Here is a 26,802-nt window from a genome sequence, read left to right on the forward strand (position 1 = left end):
TTCAACCATTTTTGCTCCAGGTCTATTTTAATAATAATTTACAAAGGATGTTTTAAGATGGTTTCATCATCAACAAAAACATTGCATCTAATAGGAAACAAGCAGAAAACAGACAGAGAGTGTATTTACTCAATTGGAATGTCTGAAAGTGTATCTCATCAAAATGTTATGTTAAAAAACAAGTTAAGATTTAACATGCAAAGAATATAGCAAATTCTAAGACAACTGAAGACGCATTAAATTCTGGTATTCTGTCAGATTGTTAGTTAAAATGTAAAATACTGTTTACATACACATAAATATAAAACAGCTAGTCAAAAATGTCCTGATTCTTGTTCTCCCCCCCCACCCCCCCACCCCCCCACCCCCCACCCCCCACCCCCATTTCTGTATGCTAACCAAAATACATAATATACAAAACGCTTTAATAAACTTTAGGTTTTGCAATAAAAATTTAAAAACAGAAATGGTTCATTTAATTTCACATAGCAAAATTGTTCTATTTTGTTGAGACAAGTGAAGGCAAATAGGTAGTAGGCACAAGGGACAGGTCAATATGAGAGGATGGGATAAATTCAAGTATTACACTCTGGAAGATAAAAAAGTACTTTGTTAGGCCAGAGCTCAACAATACTTATAACTAGTCAAATACAAGAAAATTCTGACAGAAATACATTAAAATGTTCAGGTACACACTGACCGATGCAATGGTGTCAAACCGTTTACATAAAACACATGAAATGACAGACATCGGTAGAAAACACAGTCAGTGGCTCCTCCGGTTTTGTAGCCCCTTCAGGCACATTAAAGGAGAGTTTGGTGTGAGGAGGCAAGACATGGTGATTGTGCAAGTTAGTCGCCCAGGTGGAGATGACTGAGGTCTTCAGGGCTGAATAGCAAAGGTCCTTCACGAGACTAGAAGGGGACTCTGCCGGAGTGATAGAGGTTCTCACAGGAACTGGTCGTGAGAAGGAATCTGGGCATTGGCGCAGTGACAAAGGGCTAGCGGTTACTCTTCATTGCCTCCTTGGAAGCAAGTATAAGGGGAGTGAGGCTGGAAAGAGGCTTCGCCAGCTTGAGGAACGGATGCTGCATGAGACAAATTAAGGACATTAGTACATTTTCCAGAAGATTACATAGTCTTCAACATCCTCACTTCTCTAAAACCTCCATAGTCTATTCCAGGTGTTTCCAAACTTGTCAGCCGAACCTCTTAGATGTAAAATATTCACAAGATGTTCCCCTTGATAATTTAATATTTCAATAATTTAATAACAAATTTGCATATTCACAGTTCTTTGACGACTGTTAATGGTCACATGTTTTTAAATGATTATTAATATTACATTTTGTGGCGAGCAGGACGAGGCCAAGGGCCGTGGGAGAACGGCGCGAGGCCGGTGGCGTGATTGCTGATGAGCGACACCTGCGCAACGCACCGGTCTCGTATTTCTCACGGAGGAGCGGAAGCATAAAAGGAGGAGCGACGATCGTGAAGATCGAGAGAGGCCAGGCCTGGCTTTTATTTGATGTTTTATTTGATGTGACAGCAGTCGTCTGTGAGGGGCTGCTGTCTTTTACTTTTATTTTGTATTGATATAAAAGTTTCTTTGAATGTTCGCCGGTTCCCGCCTCCTTCTTCCCATAACATTTAACCTCGATAAACTGGTGCCGAAACCCGGGAAGAAGGAGGAATGCGCTGTCAAAGAGCCCTCGCCGATGTGGGGAATCCACGGTGCCATCGAGTATGGCTGAGCAGAGTCCGTCGCCATGGACGCTCGAGGCGGTGCGCTGGAGTGAGTTGCCGGAGGGACAGATGAGCTCGCTGCCGGCCGCCTGGGTGCTGGAGGGGCGGCTGCCGTCCGTGAGGGAGCGGAGTCGTCGTTGGGTGTACCCCCTGGCACGCGAGGGGCGATGGCGGTATGTGGCGAGCAGGACGAGGCTAAGGGCCGTGGGAGAACGGCGCGAGGCCAGTGGCATGAATGATAATGAGCGACACCTGTGAGACACACCGGTCTCGCATCTCTCACGGAGGAGCGAAAGCATAAAAGGAGGAGCGATGACAGTGGAGATTGAGAGAGGCCAGGCCTGGATTTTATTTGTGTTTTGTTATATGTGACAGCAGTCGTCCGCGAGGGGCTGCTGTCTGTGCTTTCATTTTGTATTTGTTTATTTATTTTGGTATTAAAATCTGTTCTCCTTCTTCCCATACCATATAACCTTGTTACAACTTTATAAAAAACAAAGTTGTAAATTACAATTGTATTGCAAAGTAAAAAAAATTATATTTGATCATTATACAAATAATTTGATTTTACACTACAAGTTACGATACTACTGTTTAATTCTTCACTTTCAAACGTTCAAACCCTCGAGCTTAAAACATGTCAAATCCTGAGCTTTTATTTTGGTTGAATACAGGCGAAATGCTATAAACTTCAGTATACAAAAATCGTGGAAATTTTGCAAATTAGTATAAAGAGAAGCTAGCGCACATCGCAGTCCTAAATGCACGTTAAACTCGAGGCACATGCATTTTGTGAGAAGCGGCATTTACTTTGAACCAAGCTGCTGTATGCGTGTTAATTGAACAGTGCCACACTTCACTCTGAAACACGCAGCGCAACAGATTAAATACTTATTTAAACTGCCGTTTTATTTCAATAAATTGTGCAGCCCTGCTTATCCATTTATTCATTAAATTCAATTTGATTCATTAGTAGGTTTATATCAACTCACAAACCCTGAACCCTCAATTTGGGAAACCCTGGTCTGTTCAAACAGAGTTGTAAACAAACAAATCTTCAGTTTTGCTCCTTACTTGCAAGAGTTCTTTTCCTCCACCTCTCTTCTCCACATCCATCTCGAGGCAGCGGTTTAGGAAGTCTCTAAAAATGGGTGACAGCTTCTCTGGGTTCTGGAGTTCTGGGGTGCCATTAGTAGCGATGAGGTACAGCGCCTGGAGACGAACATTATCCATTAATGCAATTAATCTTTTCTTTAAAGTTAAACAGTTCACTTGAGCCATCATCATTAACTACAAAAAGACTTTACAAATGAATTGGTGATGGAGTAATAAAAGTACAGGACAAGATTGGCTCACCCTCAGAGGATTCTCATTGAGATAAGGAGGTTCACCCTCTACCATCTCGATGGCCATGATACCCAGAGACCATATGTCCACTTTGGGACCGTAGGCTTTACGTGTGACCACCTCAGGGGCCATCCAGTAGGGAGTTCCTACCATGGTGCTCCTCTTACTTTGCTCAGGGGTGATTTGAGCACAGAACCCAAAATCGGCTGAAAAAAAGAGGAAACAATTTATACAAAATGTGCTGAGACGATGAAGCCAGGACTTGACAGTGGGATCATGGACTCACTTAGCTTGACAGATCCATCCATTCCTAATAGAACATTGTCACTTTTGATGTCTCGATGGATGACCTGGTTCAAATGAAGGAACTCTAGAGCTTGCAAACACTGTGAAGGAGTCAGACCACAATGTTTAGGCAGTGATGGGGAAAACAAACACTTCAGATCTCACAACTATGCCAGAAATACTGTACCTCTCTGCAGACAGCAGCAATTTGTGCCTCATCCATGCAGGTTTCTGTGACCACATCGGTCAGAGAGCCTCCAGCAAGGTACTCCATCACCACAAAAAGCTCATCTCCAACCAAGAAGCTACACACATACGCAAGAAAACAGAAAGCAGATGCTACAATAGATGGCTGGATTGGAAACATATGCACAAAATAACATGTCTTTAAAGGCTGTAACTACCTGTCTACGAAGTTGACAATGTTGGGGTTCTTCATCTCCTTCATCACCAGGATCTCATTGATGATCAGCTCCTTCTTGGGCTGCTTCTGTAGGTTAATCTGCTTAATGGCCACCTATGAAAACACATCACTGTCAGTTCACTTGGCCTATTTCAACTAACTGAGGAAGGCAACATTTTTATTCAAACAGTTCATAATTTTTTTTTACAGTGGTCCATTTACTGGTAATTCAGTGTGATTAATTATAATTAATAAACTACTATCAAAAGTTTGTGGTCATTAAGATTTTTTTAAATGTTTTTGAAAAAAGTATTTTATGTTCACCAAGGCTGCATTTATTTGATCAAAACTATAGTAAAAACAGTAATATTGTGAATTATTATTACAATTTAAAATAACTGGAATTCATTCCTGGTATTGAATTTTCAGCACCATTACTCCAGTCTTTAGTCACATGATCTTTCGGAAATCATTCTAATATGCTGATTTGCTGCTCAAGGAACATTTCTTAGCATGATCAATGTTGAAAACTGTTAATTTTTTGTGGAAACTTTGATGCTCATTTCCAGAACTCTTTGATGAATAGAACAAAAAGCATTTATTTGAAATATAAATCTTTTACAACATTATACATGTCTTTACTGTTACTTTTGATGGGTTTAATGCATCCTTACTGAATAAAATAATAAACATCTTTTAAAAAGTAAATTGTACTGATCCCACACTTTTGTAGTAGTGTAAATTAACTGCCCCAACCTGTATCTATATTCCATTATGAGGATTTGTTCAAGGGCTTTTCTCAGCAAATACCGATATAAGCAAATAATTGGATTGATTATACAACATATCATGTAATTTGTTGGATGTAAATTTTTTCTAAATTGAAGAGCACAAAATACCTCTTGGCCAGTAGCAACGTCAATGGCTGTGAACACCGTACCAGACGCACTGTAAAGAGACAACATTCAACTGAAGCAATCTTAGATTCTAGCAAATAAAAATAATCAACTATAAAATATAGAATAATCAACTGTTTTTGTGATACAGACTGACAGATAGAAAGTAAAACTTCCAAAATGACAATAAAGCATTAAATATATTTACCCTTGACCAATTTTTTCATATCTTGTGTATTTTTTCTTGGGGTCTCCAATACTGACAATGGTCCCTAAAATCAATCACAAGACAGTTAGCATTCTGCTACAGTGCATATAAGAATAGTAATGTTGTGTTGAGAATCTGCAATGATTAGTAACCATCAAAAACATACTAAGTTTCTCCATAATCTCCTCATCGGTCATCTTGCCCTTGTTGCCCTTCTTCTGTTTGTCAGCAGCTTTGGATCCATCTGTCTCCATAGCGGCAGCAGGTGCAGGAATGGGATCGATGACCGAACGAGTGTATACCTATCCAGACAACAAAGACATCAACAATATAGCGATCACTCAAAAACCATGAAGTACAAACTGAAAAAATAACGAATACTGCCTAAATCAAATTTATGACTCTATATAAACATAATATGACAGAAACTGTGTGATGAGACTGCAAAGTTTCTGTTCACTCACAGATATGGTATGATTTGGACGTGGTGCTACAACTGGGGGCGGGGCTTCATCATCGTCATCATCATCAGGGTCCTTGACTGGTGATTGCTCTGAGCCTTTTTTTGCTGGTGGTCCATCTTTATCTGAAATCAAGGGGAACAAATTCAGTAGAGCATAAACTTGAATACAGTTGGAGTGGGCGTGTGTTCATGCACTCATATACCTGTAAAACTGAGATATTTCTGCCTGCTGTTGCCTGTGGAGTCGTAGAATTTGAGCACATCCAGCACAGCCTGAGGGTTTTTCTTCTGCTCAGATTTCGTGATGTTGGAGGTCTGCAGCAGCCGAGCCCACTGCTCTGGCATGCCCTGAGACAGAGAAAGGAGAAAGATAAAGACAATGGAACGCAAAAAGAAAGTGAGTAAGGGCCCATCTAATAATTTGATTAATTAAAACTCAGGAGGCAAATCAAATCAGTGGACTATGACAGCCAGGAGACAAATGGTCACACAATTCAATCTAGGCAATTGAATTGGAAATTCCTTCCAGCATTTGATGGATTAAGACAGGTCAGGGGAAGCTTGGGTAAATTGCACCAGAGGAATATTTGAGTATGTCTCACTCACGGTAAACTCCCCCGTGACTGAATCGAAGCCCACATGTATGGTGTGCTCAAAGTCTGAAGGGTTAGAAATCTCTGGACGCTCCTTATCCTTGTCTTTTTTCCGTCCTTCAACAGAAAAGATGGTTGTGGTTAGATGATTCTGGTCACTGGCAAAATGACAGATTCCAGTGGACAATTTTACAATAAATGAACCTAAGTCCAGGATGAGCCACTGTGTACAAAAATGTGATGAATTACAACATACAAAAGAAAAGACAATTAAAGGAATGTGCCGAGTTCAATACAAGTTGAACTCTATTGTCACCATTTGTGCAAACAATTTGTGCTGCTGACCACATAAAATACTTGCAAGTCAGTTTTTTCCTTAAAAAAAGAAGCAAAAAATTGGGTCATAGTATGGCATTGACAATGAAAGTAAACAGTCTTCCAGTAAGTGCCGGTGGTTACAAAAGCCCCTGTGTATAGACAAGTGTTACAGTAAACAACACTAAGAACAACATTCTCGTCTGTGTGTGGTTTGTGATAAGGCATAAAGGCAATATAATAACACACCCTGACTCAACAAACCGATCTGTGGAACTGAGCCAGACAGGGTCATAAAATGTGTATGGAAATGTCAGTTCAGTCCAGATGCAAGTTAACTTGCTAAATTTGGATATTATATGCATATGATAGTAAATTCTTGTGAAAAAAAGAACATGGAAAACTGTACTTCTAGAAAATGAACAGAAAGCAAGCCTCTTGACAGCTGTGGAACACCACAGCTTCCCTTTGGATTAATTGTTTGCTTTTCAAATTAAATGACAATAATTATCACAAGGTAAGACTTGATATTTTCAATGTTTGTTGTTCATTATATAACAGCACTTTTCCAATGGGTGACGAATACGTGTGCATTTAGATGCTTCACACGCAAATATAATAACGCTGGCTTGGTGTGGTTATTTTATAGGCCTATATTTGCTGCTGCAGCACATACTGATAGTGAATGAATGAATGAATGAGGAATGAATAGTAAAATGTGGTGTTACATACTGTCCTGTGGGGTAGTAAAGAAAGAAAAAATTGGGAATGCCTATCAAAATGACTTGAAGTCTCTGTCTTCAAGTCCAAGTAAAGTCTCAAGTCAGTTGTTCACGAGTCCAAGTCAAGTACATTTTTTGCGACTTAAAGGCACAAAATATACGATTTTTGGATTAAAATATCCAAAAAAACACTTAACCCACAAATTTTATTCGTTATTTAATCGGTGTAAGTAATTCAGCATTTGTGGCTGTTTCATTAGAATGCTAAAAAAATTATGTGAATTTAAGTGATCAAACACAACTGCTACAAAGTTCAAGTTCAGAAAATTAAATAAAATTCCAATATTTCATCAAAATAATCACAAAAATAATAATTTGCTTAGAAAAGCCCACAATAAATCTTTAAAATTGGAAATTTGTGTACAGGTTGGGACAATGCATATAAAAAAAAATTAATTGAAACCTCATGACATGCTTAAGGATACATTTTTCCACAGATAAAAATGAATTACAAGTTCATCTGCTTATAACCACAATTCCACTGCAAAAATGACAACTTTGAATAACAATAAATAACAATATAATAAAAGAAGAAATAATCGAAGTGCTTTATTAAGTAATTTTTTTGAGTCGCGAGTATTTTCTGTGGTATTCAACACAAATGCTGTTTTGTATTGACCCCGTACCTTTCTCTGCTGAGAATATGGAAATGATCTTGTTGCGGGGCTTGTCCCTCTTCTCCTCAGGGACGGAGGGCAGGGGTTTAGAGCTGGGGTTTGTTGACATACTGTCCTTGATGCTGGTGCTAAATGTGCTGCTCAATCTGACTGGGGGGGCAGGGGGTTTGTCCTCCAGCTCTCCGTTGTCAGACATGACAGGGAAACACACTCAGAGGGGTTGTTGGGTTTCAGAGGTCAACCTGCAGAGGGCGGCAGAGAAACAAACATCTTAGCTGATAAATGAATTGTTCCAAATGGAGAGAATGACAGATAACGGGACATTTGTATGGCTATTTTTGCAAGAGATTGTATCAGTGCACATCAGTTTCATCTGTGACTCTCACTAGAAGAATACAAGCAAAATAAGCAAACCGGCTAAGGCTGGTCGTCCAATAACGTGCTGCTCAAAATGGACATAAAAACAATGTAACTATTTCAGTAAAATCTCAGAGGAACAATTTCTGAATTTTATTGTACAGACCTTTTATAAAAGCTTTGCTACCACCACAATGGCCACACCAAGAGTCTGCGAAAATAGTGCTGCTAAAGCATAACACTGCTACTGTGCTACAAAAACAGACAGTCAACAAGTTAGCATGGACACATTGGACAGAGAGAGACTGTGTCTCAAGTTCTGCTAGCTGACTGTTTTTTGAGAAGTGCAAACAATGTCCACCCCTGTGTGAAAGTCACTGATACTTTTTGGAGACTTCACTGTCTAGCAGCTGTGAGCTAGCTTAGCATCGCTATCCTAGAGAGTTCTAGCAAGTCATGAGTTCAAATGAAAGTGCTGAGGTTTTCAATTCAAAGAGCAAGTCTGCACAACAGGATGTCTTGCTAAGGATGGCTGTCTGACATAAGCTCAATTCAAAAATATAGTGAGCTTTGCTACCTTGCTGTGAACTGTCTCTGATAGAATCTTAACCAAAATGGAACCTAATAATAGCTGATTTGCTGTCCTCTACATAGGCAGCAAACACACAAATAGTGCTCCTCATGTGAAGTATACGAGAACCACTCCTCGATACATGGACAAAATAAATACTTTCAGTACTGAATTAAATATATTGTCCAAACATTTTTCTTGCCTCAGTCTGCCAGTATTTTCACTGAGGTAGTCACAATGGATTACGAGTTTGCCTTCTCTGTGAAGGATATGACACAATGCTGATTAGATTTCTGGGGATCTCCAGGTGGGGTCACAAAAAGGTTCTAAGGACAATTTGAGAGTATTTTTATGTTATGTATTTTAAAGGAATAGTTCACTTTAAAATTAAAATTACCCCATGATTTAGGCTACTCACCCTCAAGCCATCCTAATGTATATGACTTTCTTCTTTCAGATGAATACAATCAGAGCTAGAATTTTACTTTGTGTTAAATATGACTATTTTTCTTACACAAACTCATCACTTTGCTTCAGAAGGCCTTTATTAACCCCCCGGAGCCGTGTGGAGTTCTTTTATGATGGATGGACGCACTTTTTTGAGTTTCAAACTGATGGTTGCAATACTCTGCTATTATCAAGCTCGGAAGTGTCAGGGTGTTTATTAATTTAACTCCGATCGAGTTAGCCTGAAAGAAGAAAGTCATATTCACCTAGGATAGCTTGAGGGTGAGTAAATCATGGGGTAATTTTCATTTTAAAGTGAACTACTCCTTTAAGGTCTGTCAAAGTTAACTGTAAAACTGCCTCTGAACAATATTTATTGCGAAAAGTGCTCTACAAAGAAAGTACATTTGAATGGAATTGAATTCTCTTAGTGACACCCTGAAATTTGGCCAACCAGAAATATTTAGTTAAAATGTTCAGCAATTTTGTTTTCAGTCTAAATTGTTTTGGAGGGCCGAAATCATTGACTGAAACTGATGATATATTTCGAATGTTATATGTAGCAATATGTTTATTAGCAATATGTAAAATTTGTTCAGCTGAAATATCAAGAGGTGACTTTACAACAACTTATCTTTGAACATGAGGCCCTGTACAGCACAGAGAGTTTGATATCCCAAGTTTATTTACAGAGACTTTATGTTTCAAAATTTGACTGTTGGAAGTTGGAAGTTTCCGTTTAAATCACAACATTTTGAAAAAGAGGTGAATATAACAGTGTATTTATTTCTCCCGGCCTGAATCATTAGGCCTATCTATAAACACTTTAAATTTCTTCTAGTAAGGAAGGTAATTTTGTTCGATAGCTTAATAGAAAACCTCATCAGGTGAGTGTGGCCTCAAATGGTACAAAGATGTTTTCATCACCAGTCAAGTCTGGTTAGAAATCAGTGCCATCATGCGGCTGTCTGCATCCCCTGTCATCAACATGTCCATATAAGGTAAAATCCTGTCTCACCTAAGTGAGGTCAATACAGCAAATCATGCGCAACTCAACCTCAACGTAACCACAATGTCTTCCTGTTTGACAGCACAGTTTGACTGTGCATTGTTTTAACACAACAAAGGACTTATACCTGACTGATAAAAACTGCAGAAAGACAAAAGAGAATGAGTTTTTGGGTTTAATGAATCTGAGAATGACTCATTTTTATGTTCTAATGAGCGATTGCTCCACGCAGCCATGGATTACACGCTTTAGAGTTTGTTCTGAAACAATTTTACCTGAACTATAACAAAGAGATTTCTGAAGAGTTGAGAAATGAGAAACAAAGAGTTGAGAACTATTACACAAGTATTGCATGATCTTAGAGTAACACTTGTGAGCCAGTTCCTGATTCCCTAGAAAAAAAAACATGGGCAGAATAAAGATCAGAGCAGGCAGTGTGAGAAAATTCTCAAAAACTGTATACATAACATGCATTGTGACACCAATCTAATAAAATTTATGCAAAACAAAAACCATGAGCTTGAGACAGAAATCCCTGATTCAATCTGAATGCAGAACGACACCATAAATACATCAAGTCAAACAGCAAAAGTCTTAATTAATTCAATTCATTGCTTTTGGAGCACGATCAGTTTAAAGAGTTTTTTTTTTCAAGCCACCACCATAAATTTCAGCTTGTAAGAAGGGGGCATAATCAACACTAAAACTCAAACAGATCAAGGAAAAAGGATGCAATTAGATTCCAGTGCCATCACTATAACACCATCTCACCCTGAAGAACCCCGATGGAAAGATCCAGCTGATGTCCCTGGCTCTGGTGTCCACAGGTCTCTTTTCTCCCTGTGTTTCCACTAAAGTGAGCCGAGAGAGAGGCGTGTTGATGCAGGCATGCTTCATTCCACAGCAGGATGAAACGCTGCGAGTGCAGTCATGCCTTTGTGCTGCACATTACTATAGTAATGTTCCACCCTTCAGGCTTGATGTAAGGCCCTACAGCAGAGATATTTGACCGGACATACCTTTACACACCACTGACTCTCGCTCCGAGGAACCACCGCCGTTACACAACAATCACAAATGAATCAGGATTATGGGAGGCGTTTTAGGAGCGTGAATAGAGAGCACTTTCACCCCTACATACCTATGGAAGAGGATCTGAAAAGAAAGGTCTAATTTAAAGCATTCAATATTGAGCAATGCTACACAGACTCTTGCAGATTTCAGTAATACATTTTCCATTTTTCCTCAAGGAATTTTATCTGGGATCAAGTCTTAACTTGCCTTTCAGTAATGATGACAGTGATTTGGAGATGGGTGTGACTCTCTCCAGTGTTTTATAGGCTCAAACGCACTTCTGCACGGTTCATTTCATGAGGTATTTTTCCCCCAACTTGGAGCCAGTGTTTTATGTTTCTGCATCAAAAATGGTTAGTCTAGCGCTTGTGAATCTTACAGCCTTGAGATACTGATTCCATAACCATTTCTGCAAAGCCATACAATCTCAGGGCTCCATTAAAACAAACTACTTTTTTCATAAATTACAAAATCATTTGATAAAGAAAAGTGATTGAGAAGAGTTCAAGAATGTTTCGTGAATCTTCTTAAAGGGGTCATATAATGGTACATGCACTTTTACAAGTTGGTTGTACTGAAATGTGTGTTGGCAGTGCCTGTACACAACCATCATAAAATGATCAAAATCCATCCAGTGTTTTTTTTTTTTAATCTCCTTATATGTTTTCCCCCCTTCTCAAATCAAGCCGTTCGACCTAGTGACGTCACACGGTCGGACGCCCCTCCCACGATTGTTGATTGACAGCAGCGTTTCAACACAGACCCGCCCCCGCTCGTGAGCGAGCTGTCATCATCATAGTCCGCCGTTGTTGATACGCTGGAGCACTGTCTATGAGCAGAATGGTGTCTAAGCGATTGTGGTGTTCTGTTCTTGGGTGTAATAAGGAACACAGCATCATTTTGATGTTCCTAAATCCGAACCGCTGAAGATGCAGTGGCTGAGTTTTGTTTTCGAAGGGAATATTCCCCACGATCAACGTCAATGCTTTCATGTTTGGCGAATCATTTCACACACCAGACTGCTTTACAAACGAGGGTCAGCATAAAGCTGGTTTTGCTAAGAAGCTGCTCCTGAAAAAAGGATCGGTACCAACAATTCGTGTTCCTGCTGCACCTCCAGAAGAAGAAGTGAGTGTAACGTTTTATTAACCTTTATATTAATATTTATATTAATCATTGCAAATCGCTAGCACGCTTCACGATGAATGTGGCTATTTTTACACTCAGGGTACATTACGGCATGTTTTCTATGTACCATGTTCTCGATAATTCATAATCCCACGTTTATAATGAACAACACGTTATGGTTATTGTGTTATTATTTCAAACGGTGTACGCACAGAACAGAGGGGCGGGGTGAGCAAAGCTCATTATCATTTAAAGACACATGCACTTAAACGGCGTGCTGAAAACAGAGTTGTTTTTGACCAGGTAAAATGAGTGTTTTCTTATAATACTAATGAGAATTTTTAATTAAAGTATATTACAAACTTTTAATTTAGACCCTAAAGAATCATATTAGCTTGTACAAAAATGGCATTATATGACCCCTTTAAGACCGATTGGTCAGTAAATCGGACCTCAAGGCTTGCACTGGGTTCGTTGTTGCATGCAGGAAAAACTGGCATGCAGTGTAAAGATGTAGACAAACTGGATGTCCAGTGAACTGGATTATTATTTTTTTTTTTTGGTATTTATGACATAGGTGCATTCACGTCATGTCGGAATTTCAGTAATTATGAAATTCCAACTTGTAAACCTATTTTCTAAATTTTCTTAGAGTTCCGACATGTACCAACTGATTGCTGCAACGTCATGCAGAACACTCAAAATAGCAGCGGCTTCAGCAGTAAAATGTAGTTAAGCAGTTATTACACACTATTTCTGTTTAATAGATCCTATAATTGACTATTGTATTGTTAATGTCTTAATAATGCAGGAGTACTCTGAAAATAAATGAAAGACACACAATACAGTTTAAAAAGTAGCAAGCACATCGTTGAATTATATAATGTCCTGTTAAATAAACTAGCCTATAGCCTACATTTATAAATAAGAAATTTGCATTACAAATGTTAGCCTACTTCTTGTATTGTATTAAAGTATTTTAAGTCATTTCTGTCTTTAAAAAAAAATATTACCAACCCCCAAATTTTGAACTAGTGTATTTCTATATATATTCAGCCAAAGGCTGCAAGCTGTCCTCTCAAGTTTGTGTGACGAAAAGGGGAAGTGAGAGGAAAATGCCAGAGAAAGCTCATGGGAAGCGGGACTGTGGACATTCCCGTCTGCTCCCCTGAGCCTCTTTGATTTGAGCCGTGCCAGGCCTAAACTAACGAGCATATTTCTTTTTCACAGTTGCAGGCTCGCTGGCCAAAAGTAAACATAAGGTGCCAGTGACTATGCATGCAATGTGGGTCAGACTCGTACTCCTCCATATAAATGCAAGAACATCCCTATTCACTAATCATCGATAAACCAACAGACATGATGCACTGATACAAGTTCAGTAACTTGACTCTATCACATATCATTTCTGATGCATTTTTTCCAATTCGGAAAATTCTAGCTATGTAACCTCTGATAGTGCTGATTACAATCTTCATGCACTAGAGACGCTGAAGACAAAAAACCAACAGTACAGTGCCTCCACTTCCTATTACTCACATCCCTTCAGTTTCTGATTGGTGGATGGATAACAAGCATTTCCTGATCTTACTAGCTCCGACCACTATGGGATACACACTTCCACTTCATCTGACCAACTGGACCAAAACAAAGATATGAGAGCACGCCTCTCTTTTACAGATGTGTGGTTGTGTAGAGGAACTGTTTACAGGAAGACAGAGCAAGGGCCTTTTGTATTTGCAGCTTCTATAAAAGGAAATACTGAGCAAGACTTCCTGAAACAAGCCTAGCTGCCATCCTCCTTCCAGGCTATTGGAGAATGAAGGCATGAATTGGTCCAGAGAGAAGAAACAAGCTTTCTAACCACCAAATTATTGCTTGTCATCAATTAAATTAAAATTACGTCATAATTTGAACTTTATTTCTTCTGTGGAACATGAAAATAAATGTTAGGCCGGATTCTCTAAGGGAACTATCAGCATCAGCCACCTTTTTTGCCTCTTTTCCCATTCAACGAAGGTGCATGGTGACTTACATGGTGCTATTTTGCCCAAACATCTACTTAATGTCCCGTGAAGACAATATAATCATCGCATGACAATCATGCTAAAATATATAGAAATGATAGAAATGCCCCCCAAAAGATGAGACTTAAGTGTCACACATGCACATTTCAACAAACACTAATAAAACTACAACTAATGTGTAAATAAAAACCATTTCTGAACTTTCTGGAAAAAGGCTTGTTTCGCTTTGGTTCTGTTGACTACCGCTATTATCCACTTGATTTAATTCATATTTCTTGGTGGGGGGAAACAAGCCAGAATACATCTAATCGGAGAAGCAAACAGCCCTGCATTATCAAAAACAAGACTGTCAGTGAGTTATAAAAACAAAGGCGCAATGACAAACCATCAATAAATATCATACTTTTTAAATCTCAAGTGATCTGCGTACTGCTGGCAGAGCAAATATCAGGATTAGACTAGTTTAGCATTTTCAACTCACCAGAACTCCCGCAAACCTCTTCAAAGTTTTAGCTCCGCCTTTTCACGTTCATAAATTTATTTCGCTGCAAGTATAATGAGAATATCTCCCCAGAGATTATGATTTTGGACGCCTTGTCGACGTGCTTCTACGTTTTTTTTTTAGTTAACTACTTCTCTTGGACCCGGGATCTGTCTGCTATGGCGGAGGGGAAGCGGAACTGTCGACCCAGCCCAATGTTTGTACTTCACTAAACGTAGCTTTTTAGTTTGGAGAGTTTTTAAACGAATCTATTATTCATAAAAATCGAAATAAAAATCATTAAATTGCGCGAAATGTTGATTGTAATAAGAAGTTTTCTGCAACCTCAAAACTACTACTGTTTGCAAATGGGTTCCGTCCATGAGTTCCGACAGCTATTGCATGACGGGAAATGTAGTTTAGATCTTATTGCACTGCGCTAAGGTGGCGTACTCGAAAACTACATTTCCCTGCACTGATCGGATTCTGCCACATTATTTTATTCTACGATTCACCGGTATGCCAACGTAAGCGTTTCAGTTAAATCCTACGAGAGTCATGCATTATTTAGTGCTTTAACTTTTTTATAGATAGTACGATACAAGATTAAATGGCTTAGACAAGACATAAAAAGCAACAATGGTGAGCGTCATCATAAATAAACTTTATTTTTAAAGCTATGAAAAAGAGATCCAAACCCTCTGCTGGCAGCAACTGGAAAATACATTTTATTCTTCCCTGTTGTAACATTCATGGTCATCTACATAGCAAAGAAAGGCACTGATACAAAAAAAGTCAATTGATTTCCACTGATTAGGATTTTAACCAAGAAAGGGACTGGATATTTGATCCAGGATACACTGTAATATGCTATTTTTTTCTCATATCTTGGGTACATCTGGGACAGTACCTGTAATTGGAAAACAAAATATTTGAAAACTGCAATATTAACTACAAAGAGATGTCACTCAGTATGTGTGAGTACGCAAATAAAAGTAGTACAAAGTAAGGGGAATCAGCTCACCATTTTCCCTTTGGTTTGGTTGTTAGGCCGACACAGGCAAAGTGAAACCATTCTATTGGACACTGTTAAAAGAGAAGAAACCCTTTTGAAAAGTCTTTTACGTTATCAACAATAATAAGATGACTTCTGTTATTTACAACAATGTCTATCCATTATTCCCACTGGATATTATGATGCATATTTAAGACCATTCATTCATGCATATTTATATATAAACACATTATTACTCACATCAGAATTGTCACATCCAATCATTTCTCCATATGATACTTGACTACACAAACAATATGTGGGTTCATTAGGGTCTACTGGCATATCGAGGACATCTGATGGATGCATGGCGAGCAGAGATTCACTTACGTTGGAGCTAATGAGAGAAAAGACACACACAAAAAAAGAGTTTCATACAAATCATTATAAAAATATTTTTTTTCACCAGTACAATGCATCCATATAAAAACACTGTTACCCAGTTTTCAGTTTTTTCTGCTTGGGTGAGTCTTGATCTGATCCTTTCTTGTCTCTTCCATTAGATCCCTTCTTGTCTTTTATATTCTTATCCTCTGAAACAACAAATTAGTCAGTTTAGTCTTACCCTAAATTACAGCAAAATGGGCATTAATTGTATCTATACATGTACATAAACATATATATATTCTGAACAATAAGACTTACTTCGAGATTGCTTTTCATCAGAGCTATCCGGGCTACCCGAATCCAGTTTTTCCTGCAGATCATTCTCAAAGCGTGCTAGATCAGCATCCAACCGCCGAATGTGTTTATCCACCTGGTGGAAATACAAGCAGACCTGTTTTTGCTTGATGCATGAAGTAGGACAAGCAAATATAAAACGGAGGACTCTGCATCTCACCATTTCATATATCTGCATTGCAAGCTGAACTTTGTCATCGCTGTACTCTTTGCATTTGCTGTAGGCACTTTCAATCTTCTTTAAATGCTGGACACGCTCCTCTGATGGCATATTTCTAACATTTCCAATATACTCAGAAGCTAGTTCACTTATCTCTGCTTTTTTCTCTGTGAAAAACAGTAAGAATGTAATTGATTAGAGAACATTAAAAAGTGATTTCACTGTAATGACCTGTAATGAGTATTTGTGATACTGATCCAAGCATTACCTTCAGTTCTATTATCCAAATCCCCCATTAATGAAAAGTTTCTCTGCAACTCGCAGGGAAGTCCCTCGATACCTGGAATGAATGATTATATAAAATTATTAGATGCACAACACTATGCAGTCACAGTCAAGTATACTTCAGCAGTTTATCACATAAGACTGATACATATGTTATGTAGAAACTCAGAAGCTGCAAGAGTTTGAGTTGATTACAATGACAGATTACTTGACAGTAATTAAAATGTGGCAACAAGTTTAGAAGATTATCATTTAAGAAACTTACTGTCTAAATAGTGTTCTAAGTACATTCCTTTCGCCATTTTTGTTGGTATGGGCTTTGTACTGAAGGCGTGTACGATGGTTTATTTAGCGCGCGCTGATTTCCTTTCCTGGAGTCACTGTGCAGACTATTAGATTCTTATACGAAATTGATCAACTATACTGCTATTACGTAAACAGATAAGACTTGTCCATGTGGTTTGTAGCTCATATATTGTAGCGTAACATCTTCCTCTGTACTACATCAAGTAACAACTTGCTCTAGATCGCCCTCTACTGCAGTGGAGTTTTGTTTTGGTTTGGTCCCTGCTTCTCTCTCTGTGAAGAAATAAATTAAATAGCCTAGTGGATTTTGGTGGTGGGTATTATACAATTTTAAGTGTATATTGTATACTATATCGTTGGTTTCTTAATATTAACTGCAACCTTATGTATTTTCTATCATTCTTAAAAAGTGAGGGACAAGACAACGTGATGATACTAGTTAGTATGTTCATAACTCCCCACAAGGTGGCAGTGTCGTCTTAGGAATCAAGTGAAGTGACAAGGTTGCGCCTCATATTAAAAAAGGCCTACAGAATAGCCTCATATAGCTAAATAGCTTACAGCAGATGGTTTAACTACTGAATTTGTTCTGTATTTTCTCTGTATTCAGCACATGGACATTGGACATGGTGGAACGGCTGGGCTGTCTAATGGAGTTAAGTGATATAACAGAGGCCTGAAGACTGAAGTCATCCTCAGCATTGTTGCTCAGAGACACACTGTGACCAAATCACATTCAACCCTCATGCAAAAACACTACAGATGTTGGGCTGCAACACCATAGACATATATTTTAAATAGAGTAAGATTTTGGCCTAAAAGAAAAAAAGAAAAGAAAAAATATTTAGCCTATTGGACCCGACATTCTCCACCATTATTAATGGAATGCAATGGGATTCAATTAAGCCTAACTTTAAATCAAAGACTGTGCTTCAAAATGTGTATTTGAAGCAAGCCCAAATGGTAATTTTGTTATTGGTAAAAAATAATATGAGAATAATGTTACAAGAAACTACTGTGAGGCAATAAGGCAAGTCTACATGTTAATGACTCCTCCCAGGTTTTTCTATAGCATTTCTAAGTGATGGGAGCAGTAACAAGACCTATAAGTGTTTAAGGTCTAGTGAATATCTCTATTATTTTGCATATATTTAACACTGCTATTATGGCACTGTGCTACAGTAATATACTTTTTGTGACAGCATTTATCCTAGGTATGCATTTGGACTTTCTTGATTTTTTTTTAATCATACAGTTAATATGTTTTTGTGAACAATGATTTATGTTTAATTGTACAGGATGCACAGGACAGGACAATGTAATACAGTCCAAGCAAGTTATGACAGCTTTTGAAGATGGAACAGCCACTCTCGACTGCACTTACAAAGCAACCAGCACTCAGTATCCAAGTCTCTTCTGGTACCAACAGAAGACAAATGGATCCCCAAAATACATGCTGATGAGACTTTCTGGATCGAGCGACAATGATGAAGAGTTCAAGCGGAGATTTAATGCAGATCTCAACACATCCGTGTTAACAGTTCCTCTGACAATCAAGGATGTGCGTTTGTCTGACTCTGCTGTGTATTACTGCGCTCTGAAGCCCACTGTGAGAAAACTGAAGTCAAACCACATACAAAAACACAAGAGCAGAAACATGTTCACGGATGGTTTAGTCTGTGCTTCTCAGATTTAGTAAAGTTATCTAAAACAGTCAAATAAAGTCTATGCTGATGATATTCTTCTAGTTATATTATCACCATCAATACATTTATTGATAAGCAATGATACATTGTTAAAGACTGTTGAGCAAAACTGTTTTCTTTTTACATTTTTACTTTCAGCAAAGATGCATTAAAATAAATTGATGCATTAAAGTGTGTAACATTTACATTGGTACAAAAAATCGATTTGAAATAAATGCCGTTCTTTTGAATTTTCTATTCATCAAAGTATTCTTAAAATAAAATGCATCACAGTTTCAGAAATATTACAGCACAACTGTTTCAACATTGATAATAATAATAATAATGCTTCTTGAGCAGCAAAGCAGAATATTAGAATAATTTCTGAAGGTTCATGTGAAACTGAAGACTGGAGTAATGGCTGAGCATAAGAGGCTTCTTTCAAAAACATTTAAAAATCTTACTGACCTCAAACTTTTGAACAGTATGTATATTATGGAATCATAGTAGATGCATTTATAGCACACAGAAAACATACAAATGAGTGTGATGTGTCTCTTTCTTCTGTTCCCCATGTGTGAAATATAGACATGATGTTGCTCAGAGAGGAGGGACTCAGAGTTCACAGATCTGACATGATCTCATCGTGTCTGAAAGAGACTGAGGACGAAACGATTCAGTCTGACTCTTCTCACAGTGAACACTTGAACAATGGATCTTCTTTCAGTTATTCTGTTCTGTGCCTCAGTTGGTGTGTGTTTGATTGATTGATTGATTGATTGATTGATTGATTACAAAGAAATATTTCCATTAAGCAACCCATTCCTCTTCTGTTTCAGCTGCTGTCTTTGGAAATACCATCACACCAGACAAAACAGATGTTGGTGCTCATGAGGGAGAAACTGTGAAGTTGTCCTGTAGTTATTCCTCCACTGGGAGAACAGAGTATCTCTTCTGGTATCGTCAGAATGGAAGATCAAAGCCTAAATTTCTTGTATTCACCCACAGTGCTGCAAAAGAGCCTGAGGTGTCTGGTGTAGATTCAAGACTCTCTGTTAATATACTAAAAAAGGATCAAATCCATGTGGATCTGGAGATCTCCTCTGCTACAGTATCAGACTCTGCTGTGTATTACTGTGCTCTGCAGCCCACAGTCACAGGAAACACAAGAACACTGTACAAAAACCTTTCCTTATTTAATCCACTGAGAACAAGCAATAGACACAGAGACAAAGACTTATCAATATGACATTAAAAAGTGAATGAAGCATCCTAAACATTGTTACATTATTACATTAAATCCATACACAAGTAGAATAATAGTTTCAATTCATTATCACATCCAACAGATTGTGCAAGCAACAAAGTGTCAGTGTTCTCAGACATTCACAAAGTGCAACAATGAACAACAGAATTAATAATATTTCAACAACATTTTAATGGAAAAAGAAAACAGACTCAAAAGCAGAAAGTTTTTTTTTTTTTTTTTTTTCTTCATAAATAATACTACTAAACATACTATTAATGAAGGTTCAAAGCTTTGGTTTTACCATCAGAGATCAGGAAGTGTCTGAATGTCTTGATAAGTGAACAGCAGAAAGCATCAGTAACACACAGTAAGAGCACAGAGCACTGAGAGCTTTAACACACAACTGATCTGATCATATTCACCATGAACAAATACATGCTGCTGGTTTTCATTATGGCGTCAGGTGTGTCATTTATGTTTACTTCAGATCATTTAGCAACAGCTTAAAAACACTTTTAAAACACTGTCTGTTATTTTATTGATTTCCTTTCAAAACAACTGTACACTTTACTGATATACAATGTTTAACTTAAGACAAAAAGAGTTAATATTGTGCTTAATGTTTCCAGATGTGACGGCTGTGGATAAAATTGAGCCAAACCGAGGGACCGATATCATCAAAACAGAAGGAGAGTCTGTAACGCTGAGCTGCTCGTATGATTCAGACAGTGAATATGTACGTCTGTATTGGTACAAACAGTATCCCAATGAAGAACCTCAATATTTATTACGTGAAGGAGCTCGATCAAGCATTACAAGGCACAGCTCTGATCCTCGATTTAAGTCAAGTACTTCTCGCATATTCACTGAACTCATTATTAGTAGTGTGTCTGTGTCAGATTCAGCTCTTTATTACTGTGCTCTAAGAGTTGAGGCCCAGTGATACAAAACATTAAACTAGTCGTACAAAAACGTACAGCTTTTTTCACTTTGATGCTCTTATGAAAACCAAATCAAAACCTCAATGTGAGATAATAACTGCAAACACCTGTGTGAGGTGAATAGGATTTTATAAAAAGAATAAAAGGTTTTAGGGTTGCAACTGTGTGTTAAAAAGGCATTTTTAGTGTGTTTCCAAGTATTACACAAAGAAATAGTTCAGCCAAAAATGAAAATTCGGTCATCATTTACTCACCCTCAAGTTGTTCCAAACCCATACGACTTTTGTTCATCTTGGGAACACAAATGAAGATATTTGTATTGAAATCTGAGAGATTTCTGTCCCTCCATTGGCAGCTACGCATACCACTTTGATGCTTCAAAGACATCGTACAATTAATCCATGTGAATTGAGCGGTTTAGTCCAGATCTTCTGAAGAAACTTGATCACTTTAGATGATGAACAGACTGAATTTAGGCTTTTATTCACATATAAACATTGATCAGCGAACATAAACAGAAGCTCAACAACAACCTCATCAAGAACAAACCTCATTGGTTCTTGCGGAATCTCAAATGTGCTGCGTAACACGAGAATGAATCTCATTGGTTCTTGAGGAATCTCAAACGTGCTGCGTAACACGAGAATGAATCTCATTGGTCCTTGAGGAAACTCAAACTTGCTGCGTAACACGAGAATGAATCTCATTGGTTCTTGCGGAATCTCAAATGTGCTGTAACACGAGAAGGAACCTCATTGGTCCTTGAGGAAACTCAAACGTGCTGCATAACACACGAGAATGAATCTCATTGGTTCTTGCAGAATCTCAAATGTGCTGTAACACGAGAAGGAACCTCATTCTCACACATCAAGCGAACATGCTTAAGCTTCCGTTTACCATAATTGATGTGTGTGTTGATGAATGTTTATATGTGAATAAAAGCCTAAATTAAATCTGTTCAGTGTATAAAGCGATAATGTGATTTGAACTTTATGAACATACAAACTTGCAATCAATACATTTTGATCACAAGATAAATCATATTGCTACAACAAACAATGAATAGCACAAAAGATTGTGATGCATCATTTTGTTTTTAAAGCTTATACTGAGACAAACTGTCTGACACCAAATTATGACTAAAGTTCATTTTAACTAATTATTAAAAAATCCACTATGTACCCAATAATTATTTATTACCACTTAGAATTTACCTATCTCATCGACAGATAATTTTGTTTCACATAATAGTAGCAGTAATGATCCAGGCCCCCCAAAAACACTTATTTCAAAATAAAGCTTTGCTTCTGTCTTGAAGTATAGAGGAGGGACTCCAGATTGTCACGGGGCGAGTGAGCGAGAGACGAGGATTCAAGTGCAGAGGAGATTTAATTAACAAACACAGACAAAAAATACAGAAAACTCAGAACTCAGATAATCAACAGACAGGAACATCAAAGACAGGTAACTCGGACAACGAACCAGCACAAGACTACAAACACAAGGAGGCTAAATAGGGGAACAACAAAGGAGGGTAACGAGACAGACAGGTGGGACAAATTAACCAATAATCAGATAACAAGATGGGAGGGGCTAGACAATAGACAGGAGAGCACATGGCACAAAACAACAAACACCCATGTGCAGCACAAGACAGAACAGACACGTGACACAGATATGACATGATAATCATGACTGAAAGAGACTGTGGATGAAACGATTCAGTCTGACTCTTGTACTATGGATCTTCATTCAGTTATTCTGTTCAGTTATTCTTTGTCTCTGGAATGTATACTTATTTGGTTGATTATTTTTAGTTTTTTTAAGAAAATATATAAAATTAAATTAAAAGCACCATAAAGCTAACATACCTCTTCTTTTCAGCTACTTGGAAATGTCATTAAACCAGACGAAACAAATGTAGTTGCTGAGAAGGATTCAAGCATTGATTGTCATGTACAAAATAATCATTTTGAAGAATCTTTAAAAATGGTGGGGAAAAGAATTATCAAACACAATTAAATTATATACAATGTACAATACAGCATATGGATGAAAGTGAACAGCAGCAGGAAGTTCAGTGGAGGAAGTTCCTGTGTGTGTTTCTGTGTGATCTTCAGTGACTTACAGCTCAGAGAACTGAGAGCCTCAACAGAGAACTGAGCTGATCTGATTCAACATGGACAGATGCCTCATACTTATTCTCATTGTGGGAACAGTACATTATTTACTGAGTAACTGATGAAACGTTGTGCATAAATAATTACAGTTTGTTTTACAACCTTTTTTTGTGTGTGTGTGTGTGTGTAAAAAGTGCTGTAAAATATGTTTGTAATAGTATTTGTCAACATTGCTTTAACAAATCCAAAATTTATGTGCTTATTGCTGACAGGTTTGGTAACTGGAGACAACATTGAGCCAGATAAAGGGACAGAAAAAAACTCTAAAGAAACAGAAACTGTCAAGCTGAGCTACTCATATAATACAAGTAGTGATTATGTTTATCTTTACTGGTACAGACAGTATCCAAACAAAGAACTGCAATATTTATTATACAAAAATGCACGGTTGGGGAATGGTGAACACACCTCTGATGATCGGTTTCAGTCGACTACATCACAAACATCCACTGAACTCACTATTACTGATGTACGTCTGTCAGATTCAGCTCTCTATTATTGTGCTCTGATAGTTGCAGCCCAGTGATACAAAACATGAACGTACAAAAAACTGACGCTATATTTTCACTTTGATATTATCTAGTAAAAACCACAATCACAACCACAATATTCAGCTTGAAAGTACACAACATGTAATAAAAAAAGGATAACAACTGTTTTGAGGGCTATAAACATCAGAGAAACACTAACAATAAGTTCAGACATCATTTTGTAGTTCCTTTAATGCACAGTCCCAAAGCACCTTAATTAATTATAACATTTTAATTATCATTAATTCATTATTAATAATTAGTCTTTTTCCATTAAATTATTATTATTTTAATGTGGAAAATGTTAAAAATGCAGGCAGAAAATGAATATTAATTTCATGAGCAGAAAAGTATTTCTTTGTCCACCACAAGAAAGGAAGAAATAAACTATGAGCCAAATGAGAGGGAGGAGTCAAATAAAGCTCCTCAAGCAGACACTAGTGTAGATCAAGTGCTCTTGCTCATTAGCCTACAGTATTTACAGTCATTGTATCACATAGATCGGGGGTGAGAATAAGATCTAGATTTAGATGAGACTTAATTAAAATCAGACCAGAAAGATGACACACTGGATTCAAAAAATGATCATTGTTTTCATATATGTCTGGGGTAAGTGTTTTGTGATTAATTATTTTTAATTCTCTTTCAAGTTATTCTGAATGTTAATTATATATCTTTCCTGATGTTGTTCATGATTTGGTTTTACAGGAATAGAATCGCAGGACAATGTTGAGCAGAATATAAGAGTTCAAACTGCTTATGAAAGTGGAGCTGTAATAATCAACTGTACATATCAATCCCAGTTCTCGCCGACACTCTTTTGGTACCAGCAAAAAGCAAACGGAGTTCCTAAATATATGCTGAACAGAGCTGGTAAAACTGGAGATGAAGACAAAGAGTTCAAAGACAGATTTAATGCACACATCGACACATCTTCAAAATCATTTCCTTTGATGATCCAGGATGTGAGTGTGTCTGACTCTGCTGTGTATTACTGTGCTCTGAGGCCCACTGTGACTGAAACACACTCAATGCTCATACAAAAACCTTATGGTAAATATTTTGTCATCATGCAGTAGCTACAGCTAGCCAGTAGAGGGAGATCAGTATCATTTGCTGATATGTGGGCGCTGAGATCTCACACTCTTTGTCAGGAACTTATTATAAAAACCACACACTGAATGCAACCAAACTTCTCCTGTCTCATTAAGAAGAAAACGGTATAAATAAATTCATGTGTCCCACTTGAAGATTTTTTTAGTTATTCATCAGAATCTGGAAACAACATTCACGAGTTCACTTCTGACGCCCGAAATAAAGGTAAACAGCTGGACGGCTGGTGTGATGATTGACAGGACAGAATGATCAGGCTCCCCCAAACTTACATTTAGACCCTCATTATACACACGTGGTTCAGTCTAACAGCTTTATCTCTACCTTTCTTTCCATGTGCTCTTCAAAAATTGTTAAAATGTCACATGCTTATGCAACAAAACAAGAAGCTGTGTTGTTCTCAGGCAAACACAGGTGTTCAACTGTTTTCTTAATGTCTTAAACATGAATAGATTTCATGTTTAAGAGATGTAGAGAAACTTGGAAAATTAACATTTTCATTTAATACAACAAACATTTTCAGAATAAATGTTGTCTTTTTGTAAATCTCAAATGTATATTCTGATTCATTAAATGGAATGGAAACTGAGAGAAACTGGGACTGATCAAACTGCAGGAGAAATTCTTTTGCAGGATTTACAAGGTTTATTACATACGCCTATAGACTAAATTGCAGTACAACATAAAACACGAACATGAGCGTAATTGGATTCTGTTTTTGTTACTCAGTGTGAATGACGGCTCAAAAGGAGGGAATTCACAGATCTGACACGATGTAATTATGTCTGACAGAGACAGTCAGACTAACTCACAATAATCTACTGTGTATACTTTTTATTTTTCAGATGCTGTCTTTGGAAATATCATCGATCAGGGAATGCAGAAATTTTTGAGAAGGAGGGTTAGGCTTTTATATTGTCCTGCATTTATTCCTCTTCAACTTCAGATTATCTCCACTGGTACCGTATGGAAGATCAGAACCATGAATTTCTTGTACTCAACTACAGTAATGCAAAAGAAGCTCAGGTGTCTGATGAAGATCCAAGGTCAGAGATGAAGAAAAACAGATCCAAACGCAACGACGACAGACAACTGAACAAGACAAAACACAGGGCTTAAATAGACAGAGAAGTGATCAAAGAAACGAGACACAGCGACATGACTAACGGGATAATGATGAAGCGGTGACAGGAATACAGACACACAGGGAAACATGAACTGAACACAGAGAAAACTAATCTAGAAACAGACATGAACAGAACTGATCAAAAACAAACTCTAAACATGAACAAACAAACACAAAACATGACAACAGGATGGCAGATACACATACATTCACATAGAGAAACATATAGTATACATTTATAGTGTAATAATAATAGAATTGCAGTTATATAATAGAAAAATAACTATAGAAATTAAAATGTATTAAATTTTTTCAATCTCAGCCAAGACTGTTTAAAATGAGCTGCTCTTCAGATTGTCCAATATTGCATGTATATAATCATTTTAGAAACAAAATTCTATAATAGTGCAATTATTAAAAAATACAAACAAATATTATACAGAATACAGAATACAACATATGGATGAAAGTGAGCAGCAGCAGGAAGTTCAGTGAGGAGGAAGTTCCTGTGTGTGTTTCTGTGTGATCTTCAGTGACTTACAGCTCAGAGAACTGAGAGCCTCAACAGAGAACTGAGCTGATCTGATTCAACATGGACAGATGCCTCATACTTATTCTCATTGTGGGAACAGGTACATTAATTATTAAATAATTAATGAAATTCTGTACATAAATATTTTAATTCTCAAACCCTAAAGGCAAAATTTATTTTACTTTAGTAATTTGTATTCCTGTAAAACAT

General features: G+C 37.5%; 2 protein-coding genes and 1 long non-coding RNA gene across 4 annotated transcripts; 1 reads left to right on the forward strand and 2 right to left on the reverse strand.

The window, feature by feature from the left end:
* Positions 1-8: 8 nt before the first annotated feature.
* pak2a (p21 protein (Cdc42/Rac)-activated kinase 2a) lies at positions 9-15,154 on the reverse strand. 2 transcript variants are annotated; one of them, XM_084411731.1, is made up of 14 exons: positions 14,751-15,154; positions 7,666-7,898; positions 5,956-6,059; positions 5,553-5,697; positions 5,351-5,472; positions 5,053-5,188; positions 4,887-4,950; positions 4,682-4,730; positions 3,784-3,896; positions 3,567-3,684; positions 3,381-3,480; positions 3,104-3,300; positions 2,822-2,959; positions 9-1,089 (listed from the first exon to the last, which is right to left on the reverse strand). In XM_084411731.1, exons 2-14 carry the CDS (start codon positions 7,850-7,852, stop codon positions 1,003-1,005), a joined length of 1,560 nt encoding a protein of 519 aa, XP_084267857.1. In that variant the 5' UTR covers positions 7,853-7,898; positions 14,751-15,154; the 3' UTR covers positions 9-1,002. The 2 variants fall into 2 exon arrangements, with proteins under 2 accessions (XP_084267857.1, XP_084267858.1); XM_084411732.1 differs by lacking the exon at positions 14,751-15,154 and adding an exon at positions 8,919-9,371 and having other exon boundaries at positions 7,666-8,877.
* A 239-nt stretch (positions 15,155-15,393) lies between these two features.
* ing5b (inhibitor of growth family, member 5b) lies at positions 15,394-17,454 on the reverse strand. Its single transcript, XM_084412484.1, has 8 exons — positions 17,196-17,454; positions 16,914-16,985; positions 16,646-16,812; positions 16,450-16,561; positions 16,244-16,337; positions 16,006-16,141; positions 15,775-15,836; positions 15,394-15,660 (listed from the first exon to the last, which is right to left on the reverse strand). The coding sequence occupies exons 1-8, from the start codon at positions 17,230-17,232 to the stop codon at positions 15,621-15,623; spliced, it is 720 nt and encodes a 239-aa protein (XP_084268610.1). The 5' UTR covers positions 17,233-17,454; the 3' UTR covers positions 15,394-15,620.
* An 869-nt stretch (positions 17,455-18,323) lies between these two features.
* On the forward strand, positions 18,324-20,070 carry LOC311292687. The gene is made up of 3 exons (XR_014627778.1): positions 18,324-18,450; positions 18,535-19,672; positions 19,761-20,070. It is a non-coding gene; the product is annotated as an uncharacterized lncRNA (long non-coding RNA).
* The last annotated feature ends 6,732 nt before the right edge of the window (positions 20,071-26,802 follow it).

This window comes from Rutilus rutilus, assembly GCF_951802725.1.
Source record: "Rutilus rutilus genome assembly, chromosome: 6".
Classification (NCBI taxonomy): domain Eukaryota; kingdom Metazoa; phylum Chordata; class Actinopteri; order Cypriniformes; family Leuciscidae; genus Rutilus; species Rutilus rutilus.

Coding starts and splice junctions, on each gene's coding strand:
- pak2a (XM_084411731.1), bottom strand. CDS start 7,852: ATGTCTGACAACGGAGAGCTGGAGGACAAACCCCCTGCCCCCCCAGTC. Junction 4,951..5,052: donor GGAGATTATGGAGAAACTTA/GTATGTTTTTGA, acceptor GATTGATTTTAG/GGACCATTGTCAGTATTGGA. Junction 2,960..3,103: donor TCAATGAGAATCCTCTGAGG/GTGAGCCAATCT, acceptor GTTCGTCTCCAG/GCGCTGTACCTCATCGCTAC.
- ing5b (XM_084412484.1), bottom strand. CDS start 17,232: ATGGCGAAAGGAATGTACTTAGAACACTATTTAGACA. Junction 16,986..17,195: donor CTTAGAACACTATTTAGACA/GTAAGTTTCTTA, acceptor CATTCATTCCAG/GTATCGAGGGACTTCCCTGC. Junction 16,562..16,645: donor CAATGCAGATATATGAAATG/GTGAGATGCAGA, acceptor TATTTCCACCAG/GTGGATAAACACATTCGGCG.